This window comes from Corvus moneduloides, chromosome 4 (genome assembly GCF_009650955.1).
Source record: "Corvus moneduloides isolate bCorMon1 chromosome 4, bCorMon1.pri, whole genome shotgun sequence".
Taxonomy (NCBI): Eukaryota; Metazoa; Chordata; class Aves; order Passeriformes; family Corvidae; genus Corvus; species Corvus moneduloides.
The window spans coordinates 14,441,795-14,468,298 of NC_045479.1; the positions used below are offsets into that span (position 1 = coordinate 14,441,795).

Genomic DNA, 26,504 nt, shown 5'->3' on the forward strand with positions numbered 1-26,504 from the left:
GAGCACAGGGCACAGGATTGTGTCCAGACTGTTCTGGAATATCCCCAGTGAGGGAGACTTCACACCCTCGCTGGGCAATCTGTGGAAGACGTTTTTCCTCCTGTCCAGGGGGAACTTCCTGGGATCAGTCCCTGCCCGTTCCTCTGGTGCCATTGCTGGGCCCCCCAGAGCAGAGCCTGGGCCCTGCTCGGAGCCCTCCCTGCACACAGGGACACCCAGGGCTGAGGGCCCCTCTCAGCTGGGGCTCCTCTCCAGGCTGAAAAGCCCCAGCTCCCTCAGACTTTCCAGTCCCTAAATCATCTCCGCAGCCTCCGCTGGACCCGCTCCAGGAGCTCCATGTCCCCTTTATCCTGAGGATGCCAGGACTGGACACGGGAGTGGCCGGATGCGGTCTCGAACCCGCGGTACCCCTCTTGGCAGCGGGAGGGAGGCGCCGGCGCTGCCGCAAGGGGCAGTGGAACGCCGAGCGCATCGATCGCGGCCGTCCATCCGTGCATCGGTGCTCGGCTCCCTGGGCAGCGCCCGCCCAGCCCTGCCCGTCCCCCGCCATTTCGCACCGGGACGGGAAGGGAAGGGACGCGGAGCGGGAAGGGAAAGGAGAGGAAAGGAAGGGACGCGACGCGGCGCGGGCACGGCGGGTGCCGGGAGCTCCCGCGGCACCGCCAGCCAGGTACCGCCTATCCCCACCCTCCCGAGCCGGGGCGACCCTCTTCCTTCCTTCGTTCCCCGCTTTCCCTTCGAGGTGGGAAGTGCAGCCGGCGCCCCCTTCCTCCCCCGTCGCCGTTCCCCCTCCTGTCCCCCTTTCCCTCTCCTATCCTGTACCCCCGCTGCGCCCGCCGGCATCCCCCGGAGCCGCATTCCCGGTCCTTCCCGGCGGGAGGGGACAGGTGGCCAACGCCCTGCGGGACCCGGCTCTCGCCCGAGACATCCCCTACCCCTCCCTGAGCCCTCATGGATTTTTTTTTTTTTTCCCCTCACCCCTTCTCCCAGATCCTTAAACCCGGAAAGTTGGGGTGGCGCGGGCGCGGCGCTGGCGGGGGCAGAGGGAGCCGGGGCGGGGCGGGGGGGGCGATGCCCCGGAGCCGCGGGGGTCCCGCAGGCACGGCTCGCCCGGCAACTAAAAATTAATAAAAGCCACCCTAAACTGTGTAGGGGAAGCCACCGGGGGAAGCCGTGCTCGCCCTGTCTCCTGTCCGGCCACGGGAGGCGCGTTCCCGGCTGTGAGCTTCATCCCGAGGGGCGCTGGGACGCCCCGGGAAACCCGGGCGGGCTCCGGGAGGCGCCGGGAGGAAGCAGCGGGGAGCTAAATCCCTGCACGGATTAATTCCCTGCACGAAATACTCTTTTGGCCTTTCCCGGAATTCAGTGCCTTTTAAATTTATTTAGTGTATTTTTTTTTTTTTTTTACTCATTCGTGTTTTTTTAATCTCTGTGTGACCGCTGCCTGTCGGCCGAGTGCCCGCTCTACATTCCCTGTGTGTGTAATATTTGAGGAGCAGCATTCCCTCATCCCTTTTTGTCTTGTCTTGCAGGGAGGGAGCTGCTTCCCGGTAATAGTAGAGGATCCTGACGCTGAATGAGAAGGCACCGGCAGCATCCTCGTTAGTGGGAGCCCAGCTCTGCTTAATGTTGGTTTCTTTGTCATCAGGTCTGCTAAAAAATGACAGAGTATAAACTTGTGGTGGTTGGAGCTGGTGGTGTAGGCAAGAGCGCCTTGACAATACAGCTAATCCAGAACCACTTTGTGGATGAATATGACCCCACAATAGAGGTAAACACTTTCATCTCATACTTTTTGTGAGGGGAGATTATCAGTTAATAATGGTGCTTGTTTGCTTTTGGACACTTACCACAAGGACAAGGCTTTATAGTAAAAAGAGCTCAGAGATAATGGCCTGCATTGGAGGCAAAATTGCTGTGCTTCTTGATCTGGCTGTGGAACAACAGCTGCAGTAAAAAATTACTAGTTTTGAGCAATTAAAAGCGTGGTGTTAATTGCCATCAATCCTTGGGCAGTCTGGATGCGTGTGTTTAGGATCTCCATGACAAAGTATTTGCAAACTCACTTGAAAATGCATGGTGAAACTCTTCATAGCTTTGTGCAACCTCTTAAATTTGAGGTTTGTGACATTTTATTGAAAAATGTGACATTTTTCTTTTGAGTAGAAGGAAATCAGTGGTTGTGAAATGCCAGTCTTTCTTAGCTCCTATCGCTGGGATCTGTTTTACACAGTGAGAAATGTGACCTAGAATGTGAATGTGAATGAAGCAAAAATTGGGGCCTGTTTTGTTTTATTTTTTCTCTGTTTAAACACACCAGTGCATGCTTCCCTATCTAGAGAAAATGTTAGGAGATAGCTTCTGGAATGGATTCTTTGAAATACATGGCTCAGTACCTTAAAGTTTGAAATTGTAATCTTAACCTTTAAAAGTTGTGCTGTTTTAAAGGTTTATCATGAGCAGGCAAGCTCTGCCTTCTAAATATAAGAAAAATACCGGTGTTGTCTGAAATCTCCTGTGGATCGTTGCATTTAATAACCTCAGACTCTATAAAAGGAGAAATGACACCATAACTTACCCCAGGTTTTTATGTTCCCAGCGCTGAAGCTCTGCATCTCATGACTTCATTTATATGTTTATCCAGCGAGGCACTTCCAGGCTCACTTGAAGGAATCACAGGGGTTTAAATCTGGGCTTAAAATGGAGACTTGGGAAGTGTGTAGGTAGTGATTTTCAGGGAGACACAAGCAAAAGGAGCCAGTGCCCTGAGGTGACAGAAATTTAGTGAGGGCCTGAGCCCAAACAGAGATGTGTTGAGGTTGTTTCATGTGCCTGTGTGTCGTCTTGTCTGTCTCTTGCATGGCCAAATAACATCTTGCTTGCAGAAGGTCTTGCAGACAAAACCTGTGCAGAAAACTGTGTTTGACTTCCACCAGCAGAGCAGCACTTTCAGTTACTAAGATAGGAAGTCTTACAACAGCAACCCCCAACACTCTTTAAAATCACACAAAACTTCCTAAGAGGAACAGGCCACTTGGGATTTTAGTTTTTCCTGCAAAAGGACCTTTGGAGGCTGTTGGTCTTTCGTGTTTTTCATAATTACCTAGGCTTCTCTTAGGTTAGAGGTGTGTTTAGGTGCTGTAGAAAGTGCTGTCCAGGTCCATCTATAAGTTTGTCACTGTGTAAACCAGTTTAGGAACACAGAAACTTAAATGCCAGTGTTCCTGGAGCACTCGAAGGACTTTACTGTTCAGCCAGCTGACTGATTTGAAGGACAACAAATACATTTTTAATGTAAAACAATAAAATGGAAATTCAGTTCCTTATAGAATGAACCTAAAAATCCCAGAACTGTGTCTTTTATTCATGGAATCATAGACTGGTTTGGGTTGGAGGGGACCTTAAAGATCATCATGTTCCATGAGCAGGGACATCTTCCACTAAACCAGAGTGCTCCAAGCCCTGTCCAACCTGGCCTTGGACACTTCCAGGGATGGGGTAGCCACAAATTCAGTGGTCCAGAATCCATGTGTTCTTCTAAAAGAAAGACACCAAATTAATTCGTTGTGAAGCAACTTAATAGGTTTTGCCAGGGTTCACAGCTGTCACATGCAGCAGCAATAATTTCTGCTACTCTTAGAAGTTCTTGTCTACTAGGTCCCCTTATCTTTTAAATTCTGAGACCTTGAGGATGGAAACTGTATCTTCATCCTCCTGGTCACTGGCCTTGTGTGTGCTCATATGTGGGTAAGCAATAATTCAGTTCAAACAAGGGCAGGCCGTGATTTGGAGTGGCCAAAAAAAAAAAAAAATTGGATTAAATGCTCCGGTTCATGCTTGGACAGAATCCCACTTGGTTGAGAAGGGTTGTGTGATGGTGCTTCCTGTGTAGGTGCAATTGTGATGCTGATCAGAGAACAATAGCTGTGGAGTGGGTTTTAGACAGTATGAGGAGATAAGGCTAAAATTGCCTTGATTGGTAAACAATTAGGATAATTCAGTAGTGTCACTACTGTTGTTTGTCTCTTACTACTGTTTCTTTCATTGCCATACTCCTTTTCCCTGAAGATAATCAAGCTAAATATGTTGGGGTAGACAGAGAAGAAGATAGTTTAATGTTTCTTGTCCATGGTATATTTCATAACTACACAGTTACTGAATAATTCTAAATATTTCCTGTGATTAACAGAATGAAACTCCACACTTGTAAAATTCTCATGTTGTGAAGACGTGATATGGAAAAAACACACTAATTACCTAATCACAGGTGCCTTTATGGTGTTAATTTTGCTGCTGGTTTTTTGGTGGAATAAACCTGGTGATTCAACAAATAACCTGGTTGGAAAATGTCAAGTTTCAGGGCCTGCTTGAGTGTTTTATTACTTAAATCCAAGCATAGCAGATGGCAGGGCAGGGAGAGGACTGAAAATGAATGTTTGGGTGGCTGCAGTTGTTCAGATCTCTATGCTTTATGTGTGTTTCACAGTCCAGTACTTTATTTGAAGTAGATGTCCGAGCAAGGATTTATAGCCAAGTAATTTTAAGTGTTTTATTTTAAATTAAATGTGCAGTAACCATTGTAAATCTGGCCTGAGCAGTTGGGGCAGTGCCCTCTACCGGCCGAGGCTGGGTAAATCTCATTTGTGATCGCTTGGATTTCTGTCCTTTTTAGCTCTTTTACACTTTCAGGACATTTCAGCCCTAAATATGTGTCGTCTTTTAAACGTCCCGGAGAAGGAGCAGCTTTCCTAGCTGCTTGTCAGAGGTTTTGAAATTGGATTAGCCAAATCCCTCAGCTGATTTAGGAATACTGATATTTAAGTCTGTGTTCTTAAATGACCGGTGCCCTTGTGAAACAAGCACCAATATTTACTAATAGCTTAGTTTCAGGAGCTGTGATGTTTTAACATTAAATCTCTGGTATAATAGACTTTTGTGGAGTAATAATTACTTGCCTAGATGGGATTTATTAAGCACTGGGTTGTTTTTTGTTTTTTTTTTTTAGCTAAATTCCATATGTAGTGTAGAGCTGAGATTTCATATCACATTTTCTTATCAGTGCTTGTGAGCAAATGGAATTATTCCTCTGCTAACATAATTCTTGCTGTTTTCTCTGGCTTGCGAAGGGCCAATAAAAGCATATTAAGTGATCAGTGAAATTTTTAAAAATTACATAGATATGCTGAGTCTGTATGCTGGGGAAAAACTGGAATTTCACATTTGAAGCTGGGTAGGAATTAGGAATTAATCTTCTAGTTTGCATTATTTCTAGTTTGCATTTTGTTTTTACTTATCAGTGACAAATGTGATTTCAGGTTTGATGTTTTGCAAGGGGGAGAGGAAAAAAGGCCGAAAATAAAAATATTTATTATTTCACTTGTCTGGAAATCATAAGCTTCAGTTTTCTCTCCCACATCTTTCTTTTCCTTCTGCCTCAAATCTCCTCACTAGGTAGTCACAAAGTTTTTCTCCCCAGAAGTGGCAAAGCAACTTAGCACCTCAGAATAGTAATTCTTGTATCTGTGCTGTGCTTTTTGCTGGTGCATCTTTGCTGCTGCTGCTAACATGGTAGGCAGTTCTTTTCTCTTAAAAATGATCTTCTTTGATGAAAATTACTTAAAGCTTTTTAGAGCTCAGTTGAGGGGAATTTCTTTCCCTTTGAAGTCCTTAGGATGGAAAGGAATAGTACAGGCTTTTCAAGAACTGCTTTTCATATTTTTGAACCGGCAGTCAAATTGCAAGAAGAGAAAATGAAATGTTTGTAAATATGTCTGGTATAATGATAGAACTTCTGCTAAGTGCTGTGATAAAGGTATCTTGGACATGGAGGATCTGCTCTTGAATAGAAGTGTTGGAATGAAGATACATCCTTAGGTTTTGGGGGTTTTTTGTAATTTTTTTTCCACTTTAAGCAGCAAGATAGAATATTAATTTTATTTTAAAACACATTGGAGCTTGTGTATTTCTCAGCTGTATCAATATTTAAACATGCCTTATAAGTTTCTAAAGTAACTTACCCACTTCTTACCTGAACACTGAATTTCCACTTCTGTGAAATAAATAGTTCCAAAATCATATTGGATGCAAACTTTTATCTTTAAGATAAACAGTCAATATTGTTTTATCTGATATTGTGAGCCTGGATTTAAGAGTAAATGTGAGATTCCAGAGTTGGTTTAGTTTAAGATACTGATTCTATACAATTACCTCCTGCTTGTTTCTTAGCATAAGCAGCAGGAAAGAAGAGAGCCTTTTGTAAAATTACAAATTGATAGGAAGTGCCTAATAGTAGGTATACTGTGCCCTAAAATGGATGCAAGGGAAGGAAGGTTGTTCTGAATTCACCTTGCAGCTGGCTAAAATTGCAATTTTAATTCTTTAATTCCCTTCCCAGTAGCTTAGGTTCACTCCTGTATAGTGTCAGATAGAACAGAGCAGCAATGTTGGGTTAATCTCTAGCTAAGGAAGATGAAAGGTGATAGTAGGAGCTTGTGTTCATATCTGTTATTTGTTACAAGAGCTGCTTACTGGGAATAATTCATGGTGCTGGTTGATGACACCTTTCCCAAGCTCATTGCCATGGCTTTATTTCAAACACAGAGGTGTTCACAAAAGTTATTGGGCATGTAATGCTCACCTCCTTACTGCTAAAGCTGTGTACTCATAGAGGCCTAGCACCAAAATAGAGATGTAATACAATCTGGCTGGTGGGACTCTGTACAGATTTTAGCCACTTGAGTCAGTGACCTGAAAGCTTTGATTCAATAGCATTGAAATAATTTGTTCTGACATCTCCATGAACCAACCCATCAGGGTTTTAATATGGCTCTGTTGGTCTGTCCTGGCTAAAAAGGTTGAATTTCAAATTTATCAGCTCAACTTTGATAACATAACAGATAGCATTATAAACACCTGCTCAGGCATACAACACAGATTTCCTGTCCCAAATACTGAAGGCTTTTTATTCTTCTCTTCCTTCTCAGTGGCATAGGTTTTTGGAGTTGTCTTACTTGTGTGTTCTTTCTGGCTTATTATTTTGTGTGTTCTTGTGGCATAGAATGAGGGTAAATTGTAATTTAAAAAAAAGTTAGTAGATTGAGTAAGGTTAAGCATAGTCAAACCTTTTTAGTCATTCTTATTGCTAGTAAATAATTTGATTGTCTCCGTATTTACTGATGTTCAAAACCTTACCTGTTTGTGGTTAACCAAGGTGTATTTTTTCCTAGGATTCCTACAGGAAGCAAGTAGTAATTGATGGAGAAACCTGTCTCTTGGATATTCTTGATACAGCAGGTCAAGAAGAATACAGTGCAATGAGGGACCAATATATGAGAACAGGGGAAGGCTTCCTGTGTGTGTTTGCCATAAACAATACAAAGTCTTTTGAAGATATTCACCATTATAGGTGTGTATATGAAGAGATAATCAACCAGCTCTTGTGTTAGGTGTGCAGGGGGCTTGTTCTTCCTCGGGATAATTTAGTGATCTCTCATGAAATAGGGAAAATCTGAAAATTAACAATATTGCAACTTATTTGTGCATCTGTTACCTGGAATTTTGGGTAATCTGTAAATGTCTCGTTCATAAATGAGGTGTAAACTAATGTGACTTAGTATTCCAAGTCAAGACTTACCCAAAGATAAATTCTGTCCATTCCATTGATAAAATTGTTTGCTAAGATGGAAAAACTGAAACTGTTGAGATTATACAGACAGTAATGTCAATTGCTGGTTTTGTTAGGGACTGGAGGGGGAAGTGCCTGGGGAATGTTGTGAGAAGAGTAACCTGTGTGAGCCCTGAGGCCTGAGAAGGACAGACACACAACACCAGAGCTCCTAAATGACACTAGAAAGCAACCTCTTACTATTTTCTTCATAGTATCTTTTTAAAAATAATTATTTAAGAATTCCAACTCATGCTTTCTTTGTCAAGTACACTAATCTAGAAATAGAAGCAGTTTCTGGTGATGACTATAGCAGATCATTTATAACTTGGTACCTTACTGTTATCCTGAATTCTCCCTGGGTATTCTATTAGAAGCCAATGCAATTCCCACCAAAGATCACTGAGTTAATCAGCATCAGCCTAAGGTTAGTCCCAAACACAAGTTAATCTATCCACAGTTAGGCATTTCTAATAATTAATAATATCACAGATAGGTTTCTTGTGGTTTTAGAGGAAGAAGGGAAAAAGGCAAGAAAGATGTTGGTGTAAGGAGAAGGAGGAGCACAGAGGTTTTTCTGAGGAATTTTTTTTAAAGAGTGTTGCAGGTTTGCATAAGAAGACCTTCACAGTTTATTTCAAAGAGTGTTGGGAGTTGAGTGCTGGAATTCCTTCTGTGCATTGGCAGACCTGTGGGTGACCTTCCAGGCTTGAAGCTGAACAATCATAAAGAGCTGGAAACAGTGTCTATATTAAGGAACACACTGCTAGATTGTTTGGGAAGGCAAAAGTAATGAAATCAATGATTTTTATTCAAGTTTCTTCACAAGTACATGTAACATCTTCCAAGATGCTTTCTAACTGGTGCTTGGAAGGATTTTCTTACCAAATTTCTCTCTGTAGAGAGCCAGACCAGTTGTCTTCAAAGTTTCAAACCCCCCTGTCTAAATGCAGAATTTTTAGTGCTGTCTTTAGTTAAAGAACAAAATAAAATCACAGCCTCCCCCACAAAACCAAACCAAAATCTAGACAGCAGACAAAGAGCTTTTGGCAGTGTTTTGGCAAATTAATTTAATATTATGAGTGTTGTATATGAGAGGTAAGTACTAAGATTCATACCAGAGCTTGTTAAGCTTATTCTGGTATTAGCTGCTAAAAAGTAAAAAAAAAAAAATTTAAAAACCCCAGTGTAATGTCATTAACACCTGTAGTAGTTTGCAAAATACCAGGCTGTTGGTTGGTTGGTTTGTTTTTGTTTAGTAAGATGCTAAATTTGATGGTGACAGGATTGGTCAGTTTATTTTTTAGTGGCTTCCAACAGTGCATGTGCAGTAAATTAACATAAGGAATGATGTTGGACTCTGTTAATTGAATGTTTCAGCTGTTTTAAAGTCTACCATATAGACTATTAATACTTGTTAAATGCAATCTTTTCTTTTTCTTTGTTTTTAGGGAACAAATAAAGAGAGTTAAAGACTCAGAAGATGTCCCAATGGTGCTAGTAGGAAACAAATGTGATTTGCCTTCCAGAACAGTAGACACAAAACAAGCTCAGGATTTAGCAAGAAGTTACGGAATTCCTTTCATTGAAACATCAGCAAAGACAAGACAGGTAAAGCTCAAAACCTCCCAGATGCAAAGGCAGAGCTCTCGCCTGAATTACCATAGTGTTAATTATTCCAGGCATTGACATTTGCTTGGTCATCTCAATGGATGCATTTCTGCAGATTGGAAATCTTTGGGGTGTCTCTTCTTTCTGTCAACTTGCTCGTAATTGGTAATTGTTTATTGATGAGTGATTGATTGGCTTCAACTGGGCAGACTCAGTGAGACCTGGCCTACTGTTGCTCTCCTCTGTCAGGTGGTTGCAGCATTCTCAACCTTGTGAGAGGTTTTAGTAGAATAAAAGCACTTCTGCTTAGAGGTGAATGCTTTTTTTTCCCTCAGCAAGAGGATTAAACAGACAAGCAGCTAATTAGTTTCTTCTGGTTCAGGTGTTTTCATTAATAACAAAGCAATTTTTCCTTGAGGCATTGATTCTCTAATTAGGGGGGCATGCTTGATACGCCTAAGCAATTGGCCGTAAGGCTCTTTCTGAAATTCCTGAATTAGTTGTTTGTGTAAAATGATACTTTCCTTAAGACTTTAGAGCTCACTGTTGGTTTATTGTAGCCCACTGGTCTTTCAGTGCTTCTCTGGGGGTGTGTGAGGACTCAGGTGACAGAGTGGCACATCTGAGCTTTCAGGAGAAGAGCAACTCTACAAATAGAGGTGGAACTGGTTCAGTACTTCTGGAAGAAAGCAATCTTTTAAAAAATGCTGGTTGGTGGTTTCTCTTTAAAGAGCAAAGATTTTACTGTCATTACAAATTAGATCAGGCCTGAGTGGCTTCTACTCTGCATAATCAGAAGTGTTATATGCAGGTTGTGAATCAGGAGTTCAGGGGATAAATAAGGGCAGAATGCTGCAGTTTGAGTAACTGCTCAGAATTTTGAAAGAGATCCAGCTACATCACTTGGCAGAATTTCCTCATAGCTTTGTAAGGCATTTTTGGATCTGAGAAATGAATATTTTGTTAGTGCAAATTTGCTCCACCCACCCAAATTTTTGACAAGTTGAAACCTGGGCTAATTAGTAAAACTTCACACAGCAATGCTAACTTCTGGCAACAAAGAAAGTCTCTGTTAGGTAGGATTAAAAAAACCAAAGCAGAATTACCAAACTTGAATGACTGAGAATAAATTAGGCCACACGAGTGCCCTGAAGAAGGGGGCATATAAGTGGACTGAATAGTGACAGCAGCTTTGTTTGGAAGGTGCTGTATTAGTGGCTGTCATGGAGATGGGAGAGTGAAAAAATAACTGAAATTACATTTACGGTTTGAAATAATAGAAGTGTTGTACTAACATCTAGATTTTACTTTGTTCAGTCTGTCTTACAGAGCATCAGGCTTTGTTGGGGAAATACTCCTTTTGCATAGCTATTTCAATTAAAAGGGATATTTTAAAATAAAGATGCCCAATAGACTGTTTAGAATCTGTTTCTAAACCTGGATTCTAAAAGTTGGCACCACTAGGGATGGTTGCTGATTCTTTCCCAGTGCTGTTCAGAGCATGTTGTGCTATGAATTTCCTTCCTATGATGCCGTATAAATAAAGTATTTTTGAGAAGCAAAAAGGGGCATTGGAGAAAGAACTGGAATTTAACTATAGCAAGAGGAACTAAATATTAGTGTATGTGATTGTACAGACATGAGCGTGTATGTGCATAGAATGATTTTTCAGCCACACTGTCATATATATAAATATATATATACACACACACTTTCTTTAAAAGTAATTTTAAGTTAGGGAATTCAAACCATTTTGTGAGCTGCATATGGCCCATGGGCTATAGTTTTATTCACTCTTTGTCTAAAAGTCAATATAGGAATAAAACTCGGGTCCTCTCTGTCCTCATGGAGAACTTCCAAGTATGAACAGATGCAGCTAGTGGTCTTCTGGAGTCTGTGGGAAGTCTGCCATGAATGTTTAGAAGAACCTTGTTTTCCATTCCTGTCCTCACCTTCCACCACATGGAAACATCATCACTAACGCCCTGCTGAAAAGCACCATTTTCTTGCCTCTGCCCTTTCCTGTGCCCAGTTCTGCTGGAGCTCAGAGGGAATCAGGAATGTTTCTGTAGAAGGAAACAGGGAAGGTGGAAATAGGAAGTAGTTGTCAGAGTAGACTTTTTTGATTTCCAAGACACTTTCTTAAGAGGATGGCATTGCATGCTCATGCAGGATGATGTCTTAGTTCAACTAAGTTTTTAAGATTTCCAAAAATTCAAAGGCAAGGACAGAAAAGAGAAGAATATTGAAATGGAGTACAGAAATAGGTTGTTCTAAAGGTTAGTGTGTTTGGGTTTTGACTGAGAATAAAGATGCAAACTTTAACTCGCTGCACGAAGATTGTGTTTTAAGCCAAATCCTTCTGTGAATTTTCATACAAATCATTGAATTCTTCAGTGAAACCTTGCCTTAGTGGACCCTACAACTTCGGTATAAGGCTACAGATTACTACTATTTTTAATTAGACCACTGACTGAAATTAATATCATGTAATTTATGAAAAACAGTGATAATCCTGTTTCTGAATGTAAACAAGTGGCAGTGCTGGTGGTTTCGTAAGGCCATGCAGTTACTCATCCTTTCACAATCCCTGTGGAGAAGGGAATGAATGGCTTGGGTTTATTTTGATTGCTGCTTTTGCTTTTCTCTGTTTGACATAAGCTTTATATTCAAGTTCTTCCCTGTCTATGAGCATGTAGCTCCCAATATTATCAATAATATCAATGAGAGATGAGGGACAAACTTGATTTATCCCCACCAAGGCTGCATCCCCCATTCTTTACTGGGCTTCCCTTTGCCTGGAAGTTACACAGGGTAAGGCCAGACCACCCCAGTGTGGTTTGACTGTATGGCTTTGTTTCCCTTGGAACATTGCAGCTTTCCTTCTGGTATTGGATTCACAGGAAAAGCAGATAAATGGGCATTATTGCAAGCACAGTAAAGGATTTCCCAAAGTTTGAGGTCTCATTATTGAGAATATATGCTTAAACACACTTTTAAAGTGTGGAATGAAGAAGTTGACCTAAATCACCAGGATGCTGTTAAAAAAGCATTTTGGTTATTTCAGCTGTCTGAGGTGGGTTAGGCCCCAACCTTGTGATGAAAGTAAGTTGAGAACCTGTGCCTGGTCTGGTGGAGTAACTGGGGCAGTATTTACAGAAATTCATTGCTAGATCTCAGTTAAAATTCATGGCTAACTGATAACTTAGTTTGCTTTTTTAGGGGTTTGTCATATCTGTTTAATGATACTGTATCACTCCAAGCCATTTTTAATCCAGTTCTTGCATACAGGTTTCATGTTAAAGCCTTGTTTTCAATTAGTTGGTCAGACTTTACACTGGGGGTTTTTTCATGTCACTTGTCTGTTGTAAGGTAGAAGTTTTCTGGAACAGCTTAGTCCTCCCCCAAGGACAAAACTCCAAGGAAAGAAAGTTTTGGTTGCTTTTAGGAGATTGGCTGTGATGAAGTGTTTAAGGATGGACACAGAACAATTTTGAGTTGTCAAGGCTAACGTTCATAAGGTTCCTTTAATGCTCCAGAAGTGGAGCTTGTGAAAATTCCTGTTTGGGATACTTCGTGTTTGAAACAGCCTTTCTTTGCACATAGTCATATTTTAAATGGAGTGTTTGGCTGTCATTCAGGAGGCAAAGGCACCTCAAAAACATTGCCTCAATGTCCTGAGTTCCTTGGGCTGTTTAGATTTTGAAGTTTTTAATAACTGCCAAAGGTATTTTTGCTTCCAGCTCTGACAGCTAAAAGAACTGGTTAATCCCATGTTACATATATGGTCATTGCTTATTGAAGGAAAAAATACTAGAGAGTCTTAAATTGGTATTAAAAAGACTTAAGTTTATAGGATTGGCATCTGGCTCTTCAAAATGTCACTTTGTGCTAATGATATAAGCAAATATGTGTCTGTACAGATTTTCTTTCAGAATAATCTCTTTCAGCAGGGTTCATAAGACTATTCTTGGTGGTGGCAGTAACACCAATTTCTTTTCTTGTTCTGTTTCTCTCCATCTCTCTGCATTGCTAAAGCAAATTACAGCTCCTGCTGGTGATGGGAAAGTTGGCAATAAATGTTGACTCAAGAATTGTTACCTATTTTTCATGTGAAAGCTCCATAATCAAATTACATCTTTCTACTGCAAAACAGTAGATGTGCAAAAATGTTGATTCTTGTACAGCCTGTACTTTGGCACATAGCAGCTGATCAATGTTTGCTGTTTCCACTTAAGAAAGAAACTTCCATTCCTTCCAGAAAAACATGGAAGTATGAGCTTTACTTGGATTTTGCCTGTTTTTAGTGGCTTTCTTTACATTTTGCAACCTGTCAGACCTGGAATGTAAGACTTGGCCGTACTTTCCTACATCCTAGGAGGACACATTATGTATATACAGGGAAATACAATCCAAGAAATAAATCTAATTAATTTAATCTTCAAATTGAAGAGGCTGTAGTTCAGAAGAACCCTCAGATAAGCAGCAGTGTGTTAAAAATGAGTGTTTAATGTGATAAGCTGTGGCACAGGTAATTCAAAATGGCTCAGTAACTGTGGCAGTAAATGGTGGCTGGTTTTTGTTATTCAGTGCATAATATGAAGATGAATTGGAGAGAAAATTTATGGAAAATCTGCCAAATAAAAGCCCAGACTGTCCACTGGTAGTAATAAGTTTTGGCGGTTAAGTGGTTGTGCTGCTTATCACAATCATCAGTCAGTTCTGGTTTTGTTTTCAAATGATGAGTTGGTATTAAATTCACAACCCTGTTGATCTGATTGAGGAGACAAGTACTGAGATTGATAGTAAGGCAGAGGAGAGATTTGCTCTCCCCTTAAAAAGCTGCGGTAAAACATTTTTCATCTTGTTCTAGTAAGAACATCCTCATAGATTGATTTAAATTCTTAAATTTATGCAGAGATGCACTAATTTTGAAATATTATAACTTAGAGCTGGTGCTGTATCTCTTTGTATTGTATTTCGTTAAAGATGTCTTCAGTCTCCATATATTTATTTTTTTTAATGCTTGTGGTGTCATATCCAAGTGGCCTAAATGCAGATCTGCAGAAAAATAAGGTGTGAGACCAGAGAAGTAAAACATGTAGCTCTGTGTCATCCCTGGAACACCTGAGGAGCGTTTCTGCAGCAGATTAAAATTGAAGCAGCAGAACTTCACATAGAGTTTGCATTTAATTATTGTTATGGGACCCTCGAGGTTGCTGAGTGTGGCCCAGAGGAACAGATCAGGTGTGTCTTGTTGATGTAACCAAGCTCTTAAAGATGATAATAATGAACATTTGCTGACATGGCTCACCTATCACTTTGACTAAATTTAATAGCATAGTGCTTGCTTTTTAAAGTAAGTAGCTTTAAAAACAACACTGCCCCAAATTTAGTACTTTTGAAAATTTTATTTCTTTATAACCACTTACAAAATCAGCTGGAGGGACTTTTAAATACTTTGGTAGCTTGATCCACGGATTTTTGCAAAGTTCCCCTTCTTATCTAAAGAACAGAACATAAAGGAGCTTGCTTTTCTTTGCCCAGACAGTAACATGTTCTCACTTTGGCTCAAAACTGCAAGTGGGTGGTTTAACTATGTGTGTTTATAAGCACCCCCCAGTTCACAATCTAATAAGGTTTTGTGCCTCCTGAATACATCCATGCCCACAGAAATGTGGGAATAGATTAAGTAACACAAGCAGTATCGTTTTCAGCAATGGAAGAAAAGAAGTCTTACTCTTTTTTTGGCCCAGTGTTACCATGCAAAGAAGAAAAGCAGGGCTTGAAGCGTAGATATTCACAATAATTGGTAATCAATAAATGTTGAATTAAGCTTGAATTAAGAAGTATTTATCAAGCAGCAGATGAGCAAGCTCAGCATTTTAAATACATAAATGAAGCTCCATATACTTCTCTCAAGTAAAGCTCATAATTTCAGTGGTTTTGTTGTGGTTTTTTCCCCTTCCATGGGTGTCCCAGTTTGTCTCAATCATTAACAAGGTGATTTTTAAGGAGTTGTGTTTTACAATGCAGAGAGTGGAGGATGCTTTTTATACATTGGTGCGAGAGATCCGACAGTACAGAGTGAAAAAAATCAGCAAAGAAGAAAAGACTCCAGGGTGCGTGAAAATTAAAAAATGCCTTGTAATGTGACAGGGTAAGTTTGTAATGTAACAGGGTAAGTGTTGCAAATCACTTGCCAAATAAAACTGATTGAGGGTGTCTTGCCAATCAGACTTTTTGTGGCTAATCAATGACATAATTGCAGATATAAAACTAATCACATTTCAGTGTCCTGAATATGGATTTGCTTTGTTTCATGGGGTTTTGATAAATGGATCAACAAGAAGTCATTACTGCATATTGAATTCTCCAGTTGGGAAATGGAGGCACCGTTCTGAGTGGGAAGAAGTTAGGAGGAAGGAGTTTTATTAGGAATATATTGCAGATGCTGTTGAAGTGAATATTGGCTGAATCTTCAGGCTGATGAACTGAGGGGAGAAGTTTATGACATTTGTAGTCCTCCTCAGATGCAAAAATAGGAGGTTCCTAATCCAGCAAAACAGTGTTTGGCTGGTGTACAGGATTTTTTAATTCTCAGGTCCTTCCTTATGCCGTGCTGGTTTTTTGTTCTTCCCCAGCTTAAAAACTTTACCCTTACCATTTCTAGAAAGCCATTAGGGTTTTTTTTTTGTCAACCGTAATGCTACGAGTGATCCAGATTTGGACAAAGTAAGGTTTCACCTTTTTTTGAGAGCCTTTACAAGAGGTGGGGGTTAAGCAACAGTGAAGGAACACTGGAGGAGAGAGGGGTCTAAACCAAAACCAACAAGAAAGCACCAGAAAAGCCCAATACTCAAATTCTCATAAAATGATTTTTTTATCTATATATTTCACTGTAAGAAAAAAGGAAGGAGGTGAGGACAGAAGAAACTGATACGGAAGAAGTGCTTGTCTAAATTACTTCCAGGGCTTTTTGAACAAACCATTGGAGCAGCTCCTTGCAGTTATTCCTATCCCATTAATTCTTCACCTCTTACTGCACCAGTGCAGACAGTGGGTTGTTACTCATTACATACTTGTCCAACTGGAGGATGACCTGAAATATCCATTGTGTAAAAGAAAAACTGTTCATTTTTCAAGGTGTGTGTTTGTACTTCAGAGTATGTGGCAGAGAAATAGTAGAATTTGGGTGGTATCCTCCAGAGATTGTCACATTTTGGGAATGTTCCTTTCAGTGAGGGAGTTTTATTTTTCTTTCTGGGGGAGAAATTTTGATTCATAGCAGTTTTTACTAGATCTGCTCAGGCTTATTAGTCTCAGCTTTTAAGTGATGAATGACTGCTCAGAGGTAATTATTTAGTTTGGATTTTTTTCTAAAGAAACTGGTGGAGTTCCCATCCCTGGAGATGTTCAGGAAATGACTGGATGTGGCACTTAATGCCGTGACTTAGTTGACGCGGTGGTGATCAGTCAGAGGTTGGACTTGATGCTCTTGGAAGTCTTTTCCAACCTTAATTATATGATTCAATCACTTTGTGATGCTCTTTGCATCACAGGTTTCCTGCAGGAAACTGGAAACTTCAGTCACGAAGCTCCCCAGTCTTGCATCCAAGTATCACTAAAATTGATGCCATCAAAACACCTTCTTTTATCATTCCCCTTGCTATCAAAAACAACAAAGAGAAGCTGGGCAAGATGACTTTTGATGAGAGCAATAGGAATTAAATTGCTTAAGCCCTGTAGCCTTCTGGAAACCAACTTTGCAGTTACTTGGTGTGTTACTGATGTAACCATACCACAAAGTAGAATTTATTCTTTTTATACTGGGACTTGAAAGATTCTAAGTTCTGTCTGCTTTCCCTTCCTGTCGGGAGAATGAGAATAGGATGGTGGGAATTGTGGTTTTCAGTGGAAGGATTTTTTTTTTTTGCAGATTGTAAGGTTCTTTTTTATGTCTCAGTGAACACATGCTTGCTTTCTACCAGCTTCCTGCTTTCTTTCTGGTGATGTCCAAGAAAAGTATTTTTTTGGGAGTTTTGCACCTTGTTTTTTTTCTTCCCGTGAGGGAAGTCTGTTGTCAGCAGTGGATATTATTGAGTTTTGGATGTTTGTTGTTTTCTTTTTTTCCCTGCACCCTATTTGCAACGTAGTCTTGGATCAAAGGCTCTAGAACTTCAGGAGTCCACTTAGGGAAGGAATCATTTGTCTTTATCCCCTAGTGAATTCTACATGGTATTGATAGGCATTTCAGCAACTTTGTATTTAGGGAGTTACGCTGGAGGAAGCATATTCCAAAATTAGCATGGCACAGCTGTAGTTCAGTAGTGATTTGAGTGGAATGAGACGTCTGACATTTAAACCAGCCTGGCTTGTATTACTTTCCAGTCAGTAAAAAAATGTATTATTTCAGTCTGATGTGTAGTAGGTGGCTAAGGAGAGCAGCACCTGATGGTGGGAGCCTTACAGCTGGGATTTTAGACTTCAAAAATATTCATTGTAACACAGATTGCAATGATAGTATTCTGTGAATAATCAAGTTGGATGGTTCAGAGTATTTTTCTCCCTCTTGGAATATTGTTTATCTTCTTGTTGCCAGTGGATGCCTTCTTAAGTTATATTAATCTTGCACAAGGAAACTGAAAACTTCAACTACCCAGACTGCCATGAACTGCTGATGCTTTCCGAGAGTTTAATTCCTTTGGCTGTTACACGGTAAAGCAGAAGGAACAGAACATCTTTTGCTCCGTTTGTAATTTCCAGCTAGCAGGGAGAAATTTCCAAAACTCCATGTGAAATCCTCAGAAGAACTCTTTTTTGTGAAAGCACCAGATTTTTTAAATAAAAAGCACACCACAAGCAGACATCTAGGTAATGTAATTCAGGTTGAGCTGGGTTAATAGGGAAAAGTTTGAATTAGAAAAGTTCTGTATTTGAATTTAAAAATGCCTAAATTCTTGAGTCAAAGTGCAGTTTGTCAGTTTCCCTCCATAGTACTACAGAGGTGTAAAGATAACTTCTGTTCCTCCTGACTGATACATGTGTGTATGTATATATGCATTATACATTAAAAAAATATTAAAAAGAACTCCTACAATTTAGAACCTGTTTAATGGTTATTTTTTGGGCTGGGATTTTAAGGAATTCCAAATTCCTTATGAATTTGGTGTTTGTTATTGCCAGCCAGGTTTGTTGCCCAGTCTCATGCATGCTTGTGGTCACGCAGGGACATCTCCAGACTTCTGTAAAGCCGTGGGACCACGTGGGGCTCCAAAAGCAAACTTGTAGCCAGGAGCAGGCTGTTTCTGTGGGATCAGTTCTGCTGTTTCTGTTCGCTCCGCCCTTTGGAAGAACAAGGCCCAGGAGCAAGGCCTGCCAGTGCACCTTTAGTGAGGCTCTGGGGTTTAGTTCTGAGCCTGCACAGGAAATTGTGAGTTTCTAATCTGAGCCTGGATTTAAAGCTCTCGTTCAGTGCATTTTAACTTCCCCCAAAGGCTTGCACACAATAAGTGCATTGTCAGAGGGAGGAAGGTCAGCTGCCTGCAGTCCCTTCCTACTGAAAGCTGACTGGAAAGGTTGGCAGCCTTTGATCTCACAGTATTGATGCCTTCAGGGACCTTCTGGAGGCAGAGTATCCACTACTCACATTTAAAATTTAATGGGCAGGCTGAAAAGTGAAAGACCTCCCCTTTACCTTGTGTTCTCCACTTGTAACTCACAAATGGTCTAAGCACAGTTTTGTATGTCATGTTCTATTAATGACCTGAATTGAAGACAAATTGTGGCAGGACCAAACATAATCAATAATTAGTGAGGCTTGGTCTGCAGAGGTGTCAATGCAAGGATGAAAGCCAAGTCAGTTCTGTAACCTGGTCTAGCAAGAAGTGTCCCTGCCCACAGCAGGGGATTGGAAGGAGATGATCTTTAACATCCCTTCCTACCCAAACCATTCTATGATTCTATGTTGCAACGTGCTGCATTTAAAAGATCATCCTCTTACTAGGTAGACTAAAAATGTCAGCCTTGATTGGGACATCATGTGTTTAAAGTTTCATTATAGTATCTGGGTATTACTTTGTTCAAGTTATTTTCTCTGCATTTATTTTAAAACAAGTTTAATGAGGGAGGGTTGCTCGTTTGAAGACTTAAATTGCAGCTTTTAAGTGTGTCTCATTTGAAGGCACCAACTGAAAGCCAGTTCTGAAAGGTGGTTCTATAAGGCAGTGTGAACAGTATTGTAGAAGAACATTGGGCAGGGGTTGTTCTTATATGGTTCTTGTGTTTTAGGAATGAAACTGTTGTTTTGTCTGTTCTGATAGATTCTTAGTGCTGTCCTCCTCCTTCTTAATACTGAAACCTGCAGTGGAATCATGAAATGTTGCTACTTCTATACCATTTCCCTACTTGAACATTGCTAAATATTCGCTTTGTGCATTAATGCTGAAGCTGTTAGCAAAATACACTAGTTCTCTCTAAAGTAATACCAAGTATTTTTAATTTTCCATAAACTAATGAGTGACATGACCTTTTTGCAGAAATAAGGCTATTCTCCCACTAGGCATGCTGCATCAATTTTATATTGGTCAATAGTGCCTCCAAATGTAGAACAAGTTGTTTGCAAGGTCTTGGAATATGCAAAAATGTGCTATTTATATTGGGAGATACACTGCCAAGGGCTTTGAACATCAGTTGTGTGTAAATGTTTTATGAACTTGAAGGTTTTAAGTACATTTAACTGTACTGAGTGCTGCTTTTTACGTGACGCTATTTCACACCTCCCTGTTGTTTGGACTTTGCATATTAAGTTTCATCACCACTTGGAGTTTGGCTGAAACAGTAATGAATTCGATTATTTTTGGCTTTTTGTTTTTTTTCAGAGTTCACTTTCAGTTCTTTACTGAAATAGGCACAGAGGAGGAAATGCAGAGTCTCATTTTTTTTTTGGCAACTTGAAGGAAAACTTGTGTGGCTGAATTTCTAGTGATGCATTTGGCTGCTTTGATACAGTAACATTTCTCATCTATCTAAAAGATATAAGGAGTAAGGCAGCAAAGAATCAAGAAAATTTTCATCTTAATGATTTTATAAGTGCCTGTACTCAAATTATTAAATGTAAAGGTATACTGACAACATGGGCACTTTAGTGGGATTTGAAGCAACCTGAGAGCAAGGCCATAAATTGTTTCACATAAGTAAGTTGTAACAAAGTACATTGTACAACATTGTACTTGGTAGTGGTCCATATCAGGCTTGTGGATATGCTGGTCTCTTTTGATCAGAGTTAATTTTGGTCAGCTGTAATTACCCCTGAAAATAATGAAACGCTACTCAGTGTGAACAAACTTCAGCTTTTGTGTCTGTAGCTTAAGTCTTGGAGCCATGGAGATTTTAAGTGACTATATAGCACCAGAGAGAATGTGTTCCAAGTGTCCTTATCTTTCAAAGTTGACTAGAATGATTTATCAAATAACTTATCACTGGGACATGGGATTGATTTGATTGATTTGCATGTGTAAAGATTATAAAACTGTGGTGCGATTAATACACCAGTGTGCCTGAGAAATGATCTGAATATGTGGATTAGCCATATTATGTCTTTGGTATTGAATTATTGGTACAAATATTAGAATTCACATTCCAGAGCTGCATATAGATAGTTAAAGCATAAATAAAGATAGTTATTAATGCCTCACAACTTCTCTGTGAGGGTGGTGAGCCCTGGCACAGGCTGCCCAGAGAAGCTGTGGCTGCCCCATCCCTGGCAGTGCCCAAGGCCAGGCTGGATGGGGCTCTGAGCAAGCTGGAGCAGTGGAAAGCATTGGGATTGGAACTGGAGGACCTCTAAGGTTCCTTCCACCCCAGGCCATTCTATGATTCTATGATTCTATGATAATATATACTTACAACCTAATTGTGAGGTATTACTGCCTAAATACACACTCTGTATGTGATACTTTACTAGCTTGAGGTGGGGCAAGGTGTGCTCTTGGAGACAGAGAAGAGGGCAGCACACACTTTCTTACCTTCCTTCCCACATCAGCAATGGCATTTCACCCATGGGGCACCTGTGTGTAACCTGCAGGATGCCCTAAGCCCAGTTTAGGAACAGCTGAGGAATAGGGCAGTGGGTGTCAGCTCCTGCTGGCACCAAAGCAGTTCCCTCAGGTGGTTGTGTCAGTGCTGCTCAGAATTCCAGAGAGGAACAGGATTAATCCTGCAGCCAGTATTCATTGTTCAAAGGATGGCAGGTAGGCAGCAAAATGTGCTGATGGAGCCCCCCTCACGTGGCCAGGGAAGGACACAGGCAGTACCTCAGCAAGCCTCTGAGTCTGAACCTGATCCTAATTTGTATCTTTCTGGATCTTTTCAGGGTGTTGATGATGCCTTCTACACATTAGTTCGAGAAATCAGAAAACACAAAGAGAAGATGAGCAAAGATGGTAAAAAGAAGAAAAAGAAGACAAAGACAAAGTGTATAATTATGTAAATACAATTTATCCTTATTCTTAAGAAGTACTGAAGTAATTTTGTACATTACACTAAATTATTAGCATTTGTTTTAGCATTACTTTACTTTCTGCTTCATGATCCTGTTAGCTTTACCTGAATGCTTGTTTTAAATGACAGTGGAAACTTCATTCCTCTTAAAGTGCCAGTATTCTTCGACTGTTGGTTCTTGAACTAGCAATGCCTGTGAAATTAAAAAAAAAAAAAACAGGAACAAAAAACCAAAACAAACAAAAAAAACCCCACACAAAAAACCTGAGAACTGTCTTAGGACTCTTTGGTGCATGCACAGTTGCTAACTTCCTATTTTTCTTACTGATTGTGAACTTCTGTTCTGTGTGCAAAGCAAACAAATGATTCTCTACACATTTTAACATCCCCTCTAAATTTTTGGGTTTATAAATTTGGTTGGGAAAAAGGACTAGTTAGCAAAAGAAACTTTCATTTCAGCCTTTCCTTAATTTTAGACTGATTGCAATAGAGAGAGACCAGAAGCCTTTATAGTCTTCCTGTAGATTTTGCTTCTAGGCATCTAGTCTTGTAGCATTTCAGATCAACTTTAATGAATGTAAAGAGAAAACTTTCAAAAAAAAAATTCACTGCAATTTGTCATGGTCGCTCCTTAAATACTCTATTTTTTCTATAAAAAATTAAAAAAAAAAAAAGAAAAAAATTTAAAGTACAACAATGCACACCTGGCAATGGAAAAAGTAAAAGTTCTAATTAGGTTGATTTGCTATTGTTAATGCATTGCTTTAAGAGCTTCACTGACTTTTTGTGTCTGAAGAGCAAGGTGAAATCCCTCTGTGTCAAAGCTTTGAGTAGATTTGTGCAGGGTCAGGATTTCACCCTGAGTGTCCCTAGGAAATACTAGAATGCCTTAACAGAGAAGTTGATTCAAATTCTTAGGTTAATTCACACATGGACCCAGAATTTACCGTAAGAATTAAATCAGAATCAATCCTAAAATACATAGTGGAGTAAAACCATCCTTTTTCTTTTTTTACCCTAAAGAGTGGCATAAAATATTTCCAGATGCCCATTTTTCAAAATAGGGGAGAAATTTTAAATTCTAGCAACATCAAATGAGTGAATGAACAAGTTGAATTTAGCTGCTTCATGCAAATAATTTGGAAATCCACTATGCCATGGAAATGGTGTGGAATTTGCACAATCTGTCAGCATAGAACATGGTTTCCAGAGTCAGTGTTGTTTGTGTGATGTCTGTGAAGTACTGATTCAATGGTTGGTGAGTGGCATTCCAGTGTCTAGACTGTCATGAAGCTACACCAAGAGTTTAATGTTGTCTTTCTCTGTGATTAAGTTCTCTTGTGATTTTTGTTCTTCCCTTCCCACTCCCCCCCACCTTTTTTTTTTTTCTGATTGGAATTAATGCAGGATTTTTGCAGGAGCTTTTCCTTTTTGGTACTGCAGTAGCCTAGATATCCACTAAAGTATGAGCCAGTAGTTGCAGTGTTTCCAAAAGTTCCTGGTGTTTCCCTGTAAATGTGGAGTTGTTTGTTTCAGGAGAACTTTGGTCCCTGAAGGTGCACTTCTTCACAGGAGCTGACTCAGCTGCAGAGTGACACTGGAAGGTGTGACTCTGGTGTCCCCAAAAAATAGAACACAAGACATTGAAGTAGGATAGTTCAGGACACTGGAAAACTTGGAACAGGGAATAGCAGCATTGCCCTAACCTGAGGTATTCCATGGAAATTTTACACAGGTATGTAAAAATTGCACTGTGTAACTTGGACCATTTCTGTAAAACGTATTACTTTGCTTCTACAAAAAAAATATCAGAGTGACTGTTGTAGGTGGAGAGCTGCAAAGCTGGCAGGGAACACGGAGTGTCTGGATTGCTCCATGTTCTTTAATTTCATTGTGTCTGGGAGAAATCAGGCCTTTCCCTGCCTGTGCCTCCCCATTCCCATCCTTCACCAAAATCCAGTCCCCTCCACTCCTCTCAGCTTCAACATGAAATGTAGTTATGAAATACTCTGAAAAACAGTAACAGGAGAACTGAATTTATACTGTCAGGACCAATAAGGAGTAAGAACAGATTCTTAATGTCACAAAATATTTCAGAGCTTCCAAGGTTAAAAGGTGTTGGAGACAGTTATTTGCACATTTTATACACTCTTGATTATACATGAAGAACGTAGCAAAAGTGGGCTGTAAGCCTTGAGCAAATGGAAGTAATTTTAAGGTTACTTTAATTTTGGTAACTGAGTCACACTGCATGTCAAATTAGGGCTGGTCTAAAATGCTGATGTTAATTTAACTAAAAGCTGTTCAGGAGAATTTGTAGCTGAAATGTCTCATTCATCAAAGTGGATTTATATAGCTCTACTATAAAGCTATATATGAACCAGTGTTGGGTCTTTTCAGCGGAAGTGAGCTGTAGCTGCCAGTCTAATTTAGTACAAAATCCATTTAGATTAGCCCTTATTTACTTGAAAAAAAACCCCAACCCAACCCCATCCTTGCCACTGTTGTGCAGTTTTGTCTTCCTGTTTGTTGAGATTGGTGAAGCATGTTGGATTGCAGCTTGCACAAGTTGCTCCATCATCACTGCCCTGCCCTGTTTGAGATGCTTCCACAGAACATCCCTGGGTGCTGTGTGTCCTGAGAGCAGCTCCTGAGCGAGCTTCGGAGTCACTGCCCACGTCACCACGTCAGACTGCCATGTGTCAGGGAGTAACACCTTCTTGCAGTAGCTTTATGTAACTCTGCTAAAAACCTGGATCGTTGGTTTGCTCCAGAAGGAATTATTCTGACCAGCTTCATTGCCCTGAAAAGTTTTTGCTAATTTTTTGCTGTGTGGGCTTTGTTACAGTAACAGGATAATGGGTAAATACTGACACACACAATCTTCTGCTCTTGTCTAGACTGAAGCAATACAATTATTACCTTCGAAGACCATCAAACTGTAAAACAAATCATTGTGTCTCAAGTTTACATAAAGCTACATAGATGGTAAATCTTTCCTAACATTTCTTTATTCCACTGTCTTGTGTTTTCATGTTGAAAATACTTCTGCTTTTTCCTCTTGAGTGCCAACTTCTTACTAGAATGACTTCTTAATGTAATATGTTTACCTGGAATGTATTTTAACTATTTTTGTATAGTGTAAACTGAAACATGCACATTTTGTACATTGTGCTTTATTTGATGTGGAACATATGCAGTGTGATCCAGTTTTTCCATAATTTGGTTGTGTGACCTAGGAATGTTGGTCATGCCAGACATTAAGTTAAAAAACGGGACAAAAAAAAAAAAGACCACTGTTTGTTTTAAAATTTTTAATGTTTTTAGGAGTATGTGCTGTGAGGTGATCTGGAATTTGTCATTTTTTTGTCAAACTGTACTGCTCCTATTTATTGTAATGTAATAAAAAATAGTTATTGTGAGCGTCTGTCCCAGTGTCCTTCTCCTCCGCAAGAATTTCAGGTAACAGAGCATCCCACAAATTCTGTGTGCTTGGCAGTTGCTCTCCATTCTTTCCTGTACTTCTGCTGGTGCTGCCTGTCACAGAGCTGCTGTCCTTGCCCCCCTTGGTGTCCCTGTCTCTGAGAGGGGCAGCTGCTCAGAGCAGGTGGAAGTGTACAGGAGCTCAGTTGATGAGGAAGGAATTTTTCTTATCAGTGTGGTGGTAGAAACTGGAGCACGTGCATTTCATCACAAGGTACTGTACTCTGCCATCACTTCTTAAATTCTGTCCTAGAATTCTGTGAGGGTGGTGCTGCATCCCCCCCTCCCTCCTCCTCAGGCCTCTGTGATCTCAGAAATGCTCATCAGGCCTCAGCCTTAACAAGCAGCACTTGGGCTGAGCTCCTCTGGAGCTCATCAGGAACAGTTCCCAGGAATTGGTGCTGTCTGAGGAGCTCCTGCTTTGTAACCAACAGCCTTGGAAACTTATTTTGCCTGCCTGAAGAACACCCCCAGTGGAACAGCATTTTTGCTTTCGAAATTTCAAAGGAAGTTACCGACCTGGATTGTGGTCAGGATGGAAAATGGCTGTGCCTAAACCCACCTCTCTTGTGACCCTATAAAGAGTGCCTGAGTGAGGGCCTCAGAGCTCTCCTGGACTGCAGTGGGCAGTGATCAGAAGTGTCCCTCTGTGTGGGGCCTCTCAGAGCCAGTGAACTCTTGTTTGCTGTATTTGGAGGACCAGCAGAGACAACAGAGCGTGGAATGATGCTCCCTTTGCTTGAGGCTCAACCTTTCAGCCACTGAGGATGCAAAGGTATCCAAGGTAAGTGCTTCAGTGAATTCCAGGTGAATTTTATACCTTGTACATACTCCTTTAGGACTGTGTGTGTGGATATGCTACAGAAAATGTACAATGGATAGTGCTCTCAGAGATTCTAAGTACTGTAGATTTGCAAGTAACTCAGGCCTATGAGAGAGTTATAGGAAGTTCTGTTGTGCTTACAGGAAATTCTACATGTCTTTAGTTAAATTGTTTTAAATTAAGGATTAAGTGCTGTTAAACCTTCACACACAAACCACTGGTCAGATGTGGGGCTCAGTTTAGCAAGGGGTTCCACTCTGAACTTTGTGACTCAATGGGAGCATCTCCTTTATTCCTTTTATCCTTTTCCATCCTTACCCCTTCTGTATCCCCATCCTCCAGAGAGATAAGTTTTGGTTGATTTTGGTTTTGGATTGATTGATTGTAGATTTTAGTTTGCTTTTTCTCTGTGTGCTTTGACCA

At 40.4% G+C, this 26,504-nt stretch overlaps 1 protein-coding gene across 3 annotated transcripts; it reads left to right on the forward strand.

Annotated features, from left to right (window-relative positions):
• The first annotated feature begins 517 nt into the window (after window positions 1-517).
• KRAS (KRAS proto-oncogene, GTPase) lies at window positions 518-25,197 on the forward strand. 3 transcript variants are annotated; one of them, XM_032107546.1, is made up of 5 exons: window positions 518-670; window positions 1,649-1,771; window positions 7,227-7,405; window positions 9,115-9,274; window positions 15,311-15,445. In XM_032107546.1, exons 2-5 carry the CDS (start codon window positions 1,661-1,663, stop codon window positions 15,428-15,430), a joined length of 570 nt encoding a protein of 189 aa, XP_031963437.1. In that variant the 5' UTR covers window positions 518-670; window positions 1,649-1,660; the 3' UTR covers window positions 15,431-15,445. The 3 variants fall into 3 exon arrangements, with proteins under 3 accessions (XP_031963437.1, XP_031963436.1, XP_031963438.1); XM_032107545.1 differs by having other exon boundaries at window positions 519-670; window positions 1,533-1,771; XM_032107547.1 differs by lacking the exon at window positions 15,311-15,445 and adding an exon at window positions 21,648-25,197 and having other exon boundaries at window positions 530-670; window positions 1,533-1,771.
• Window positions 25,198-26,504: the final 1,307 nt, after the last annotated feature.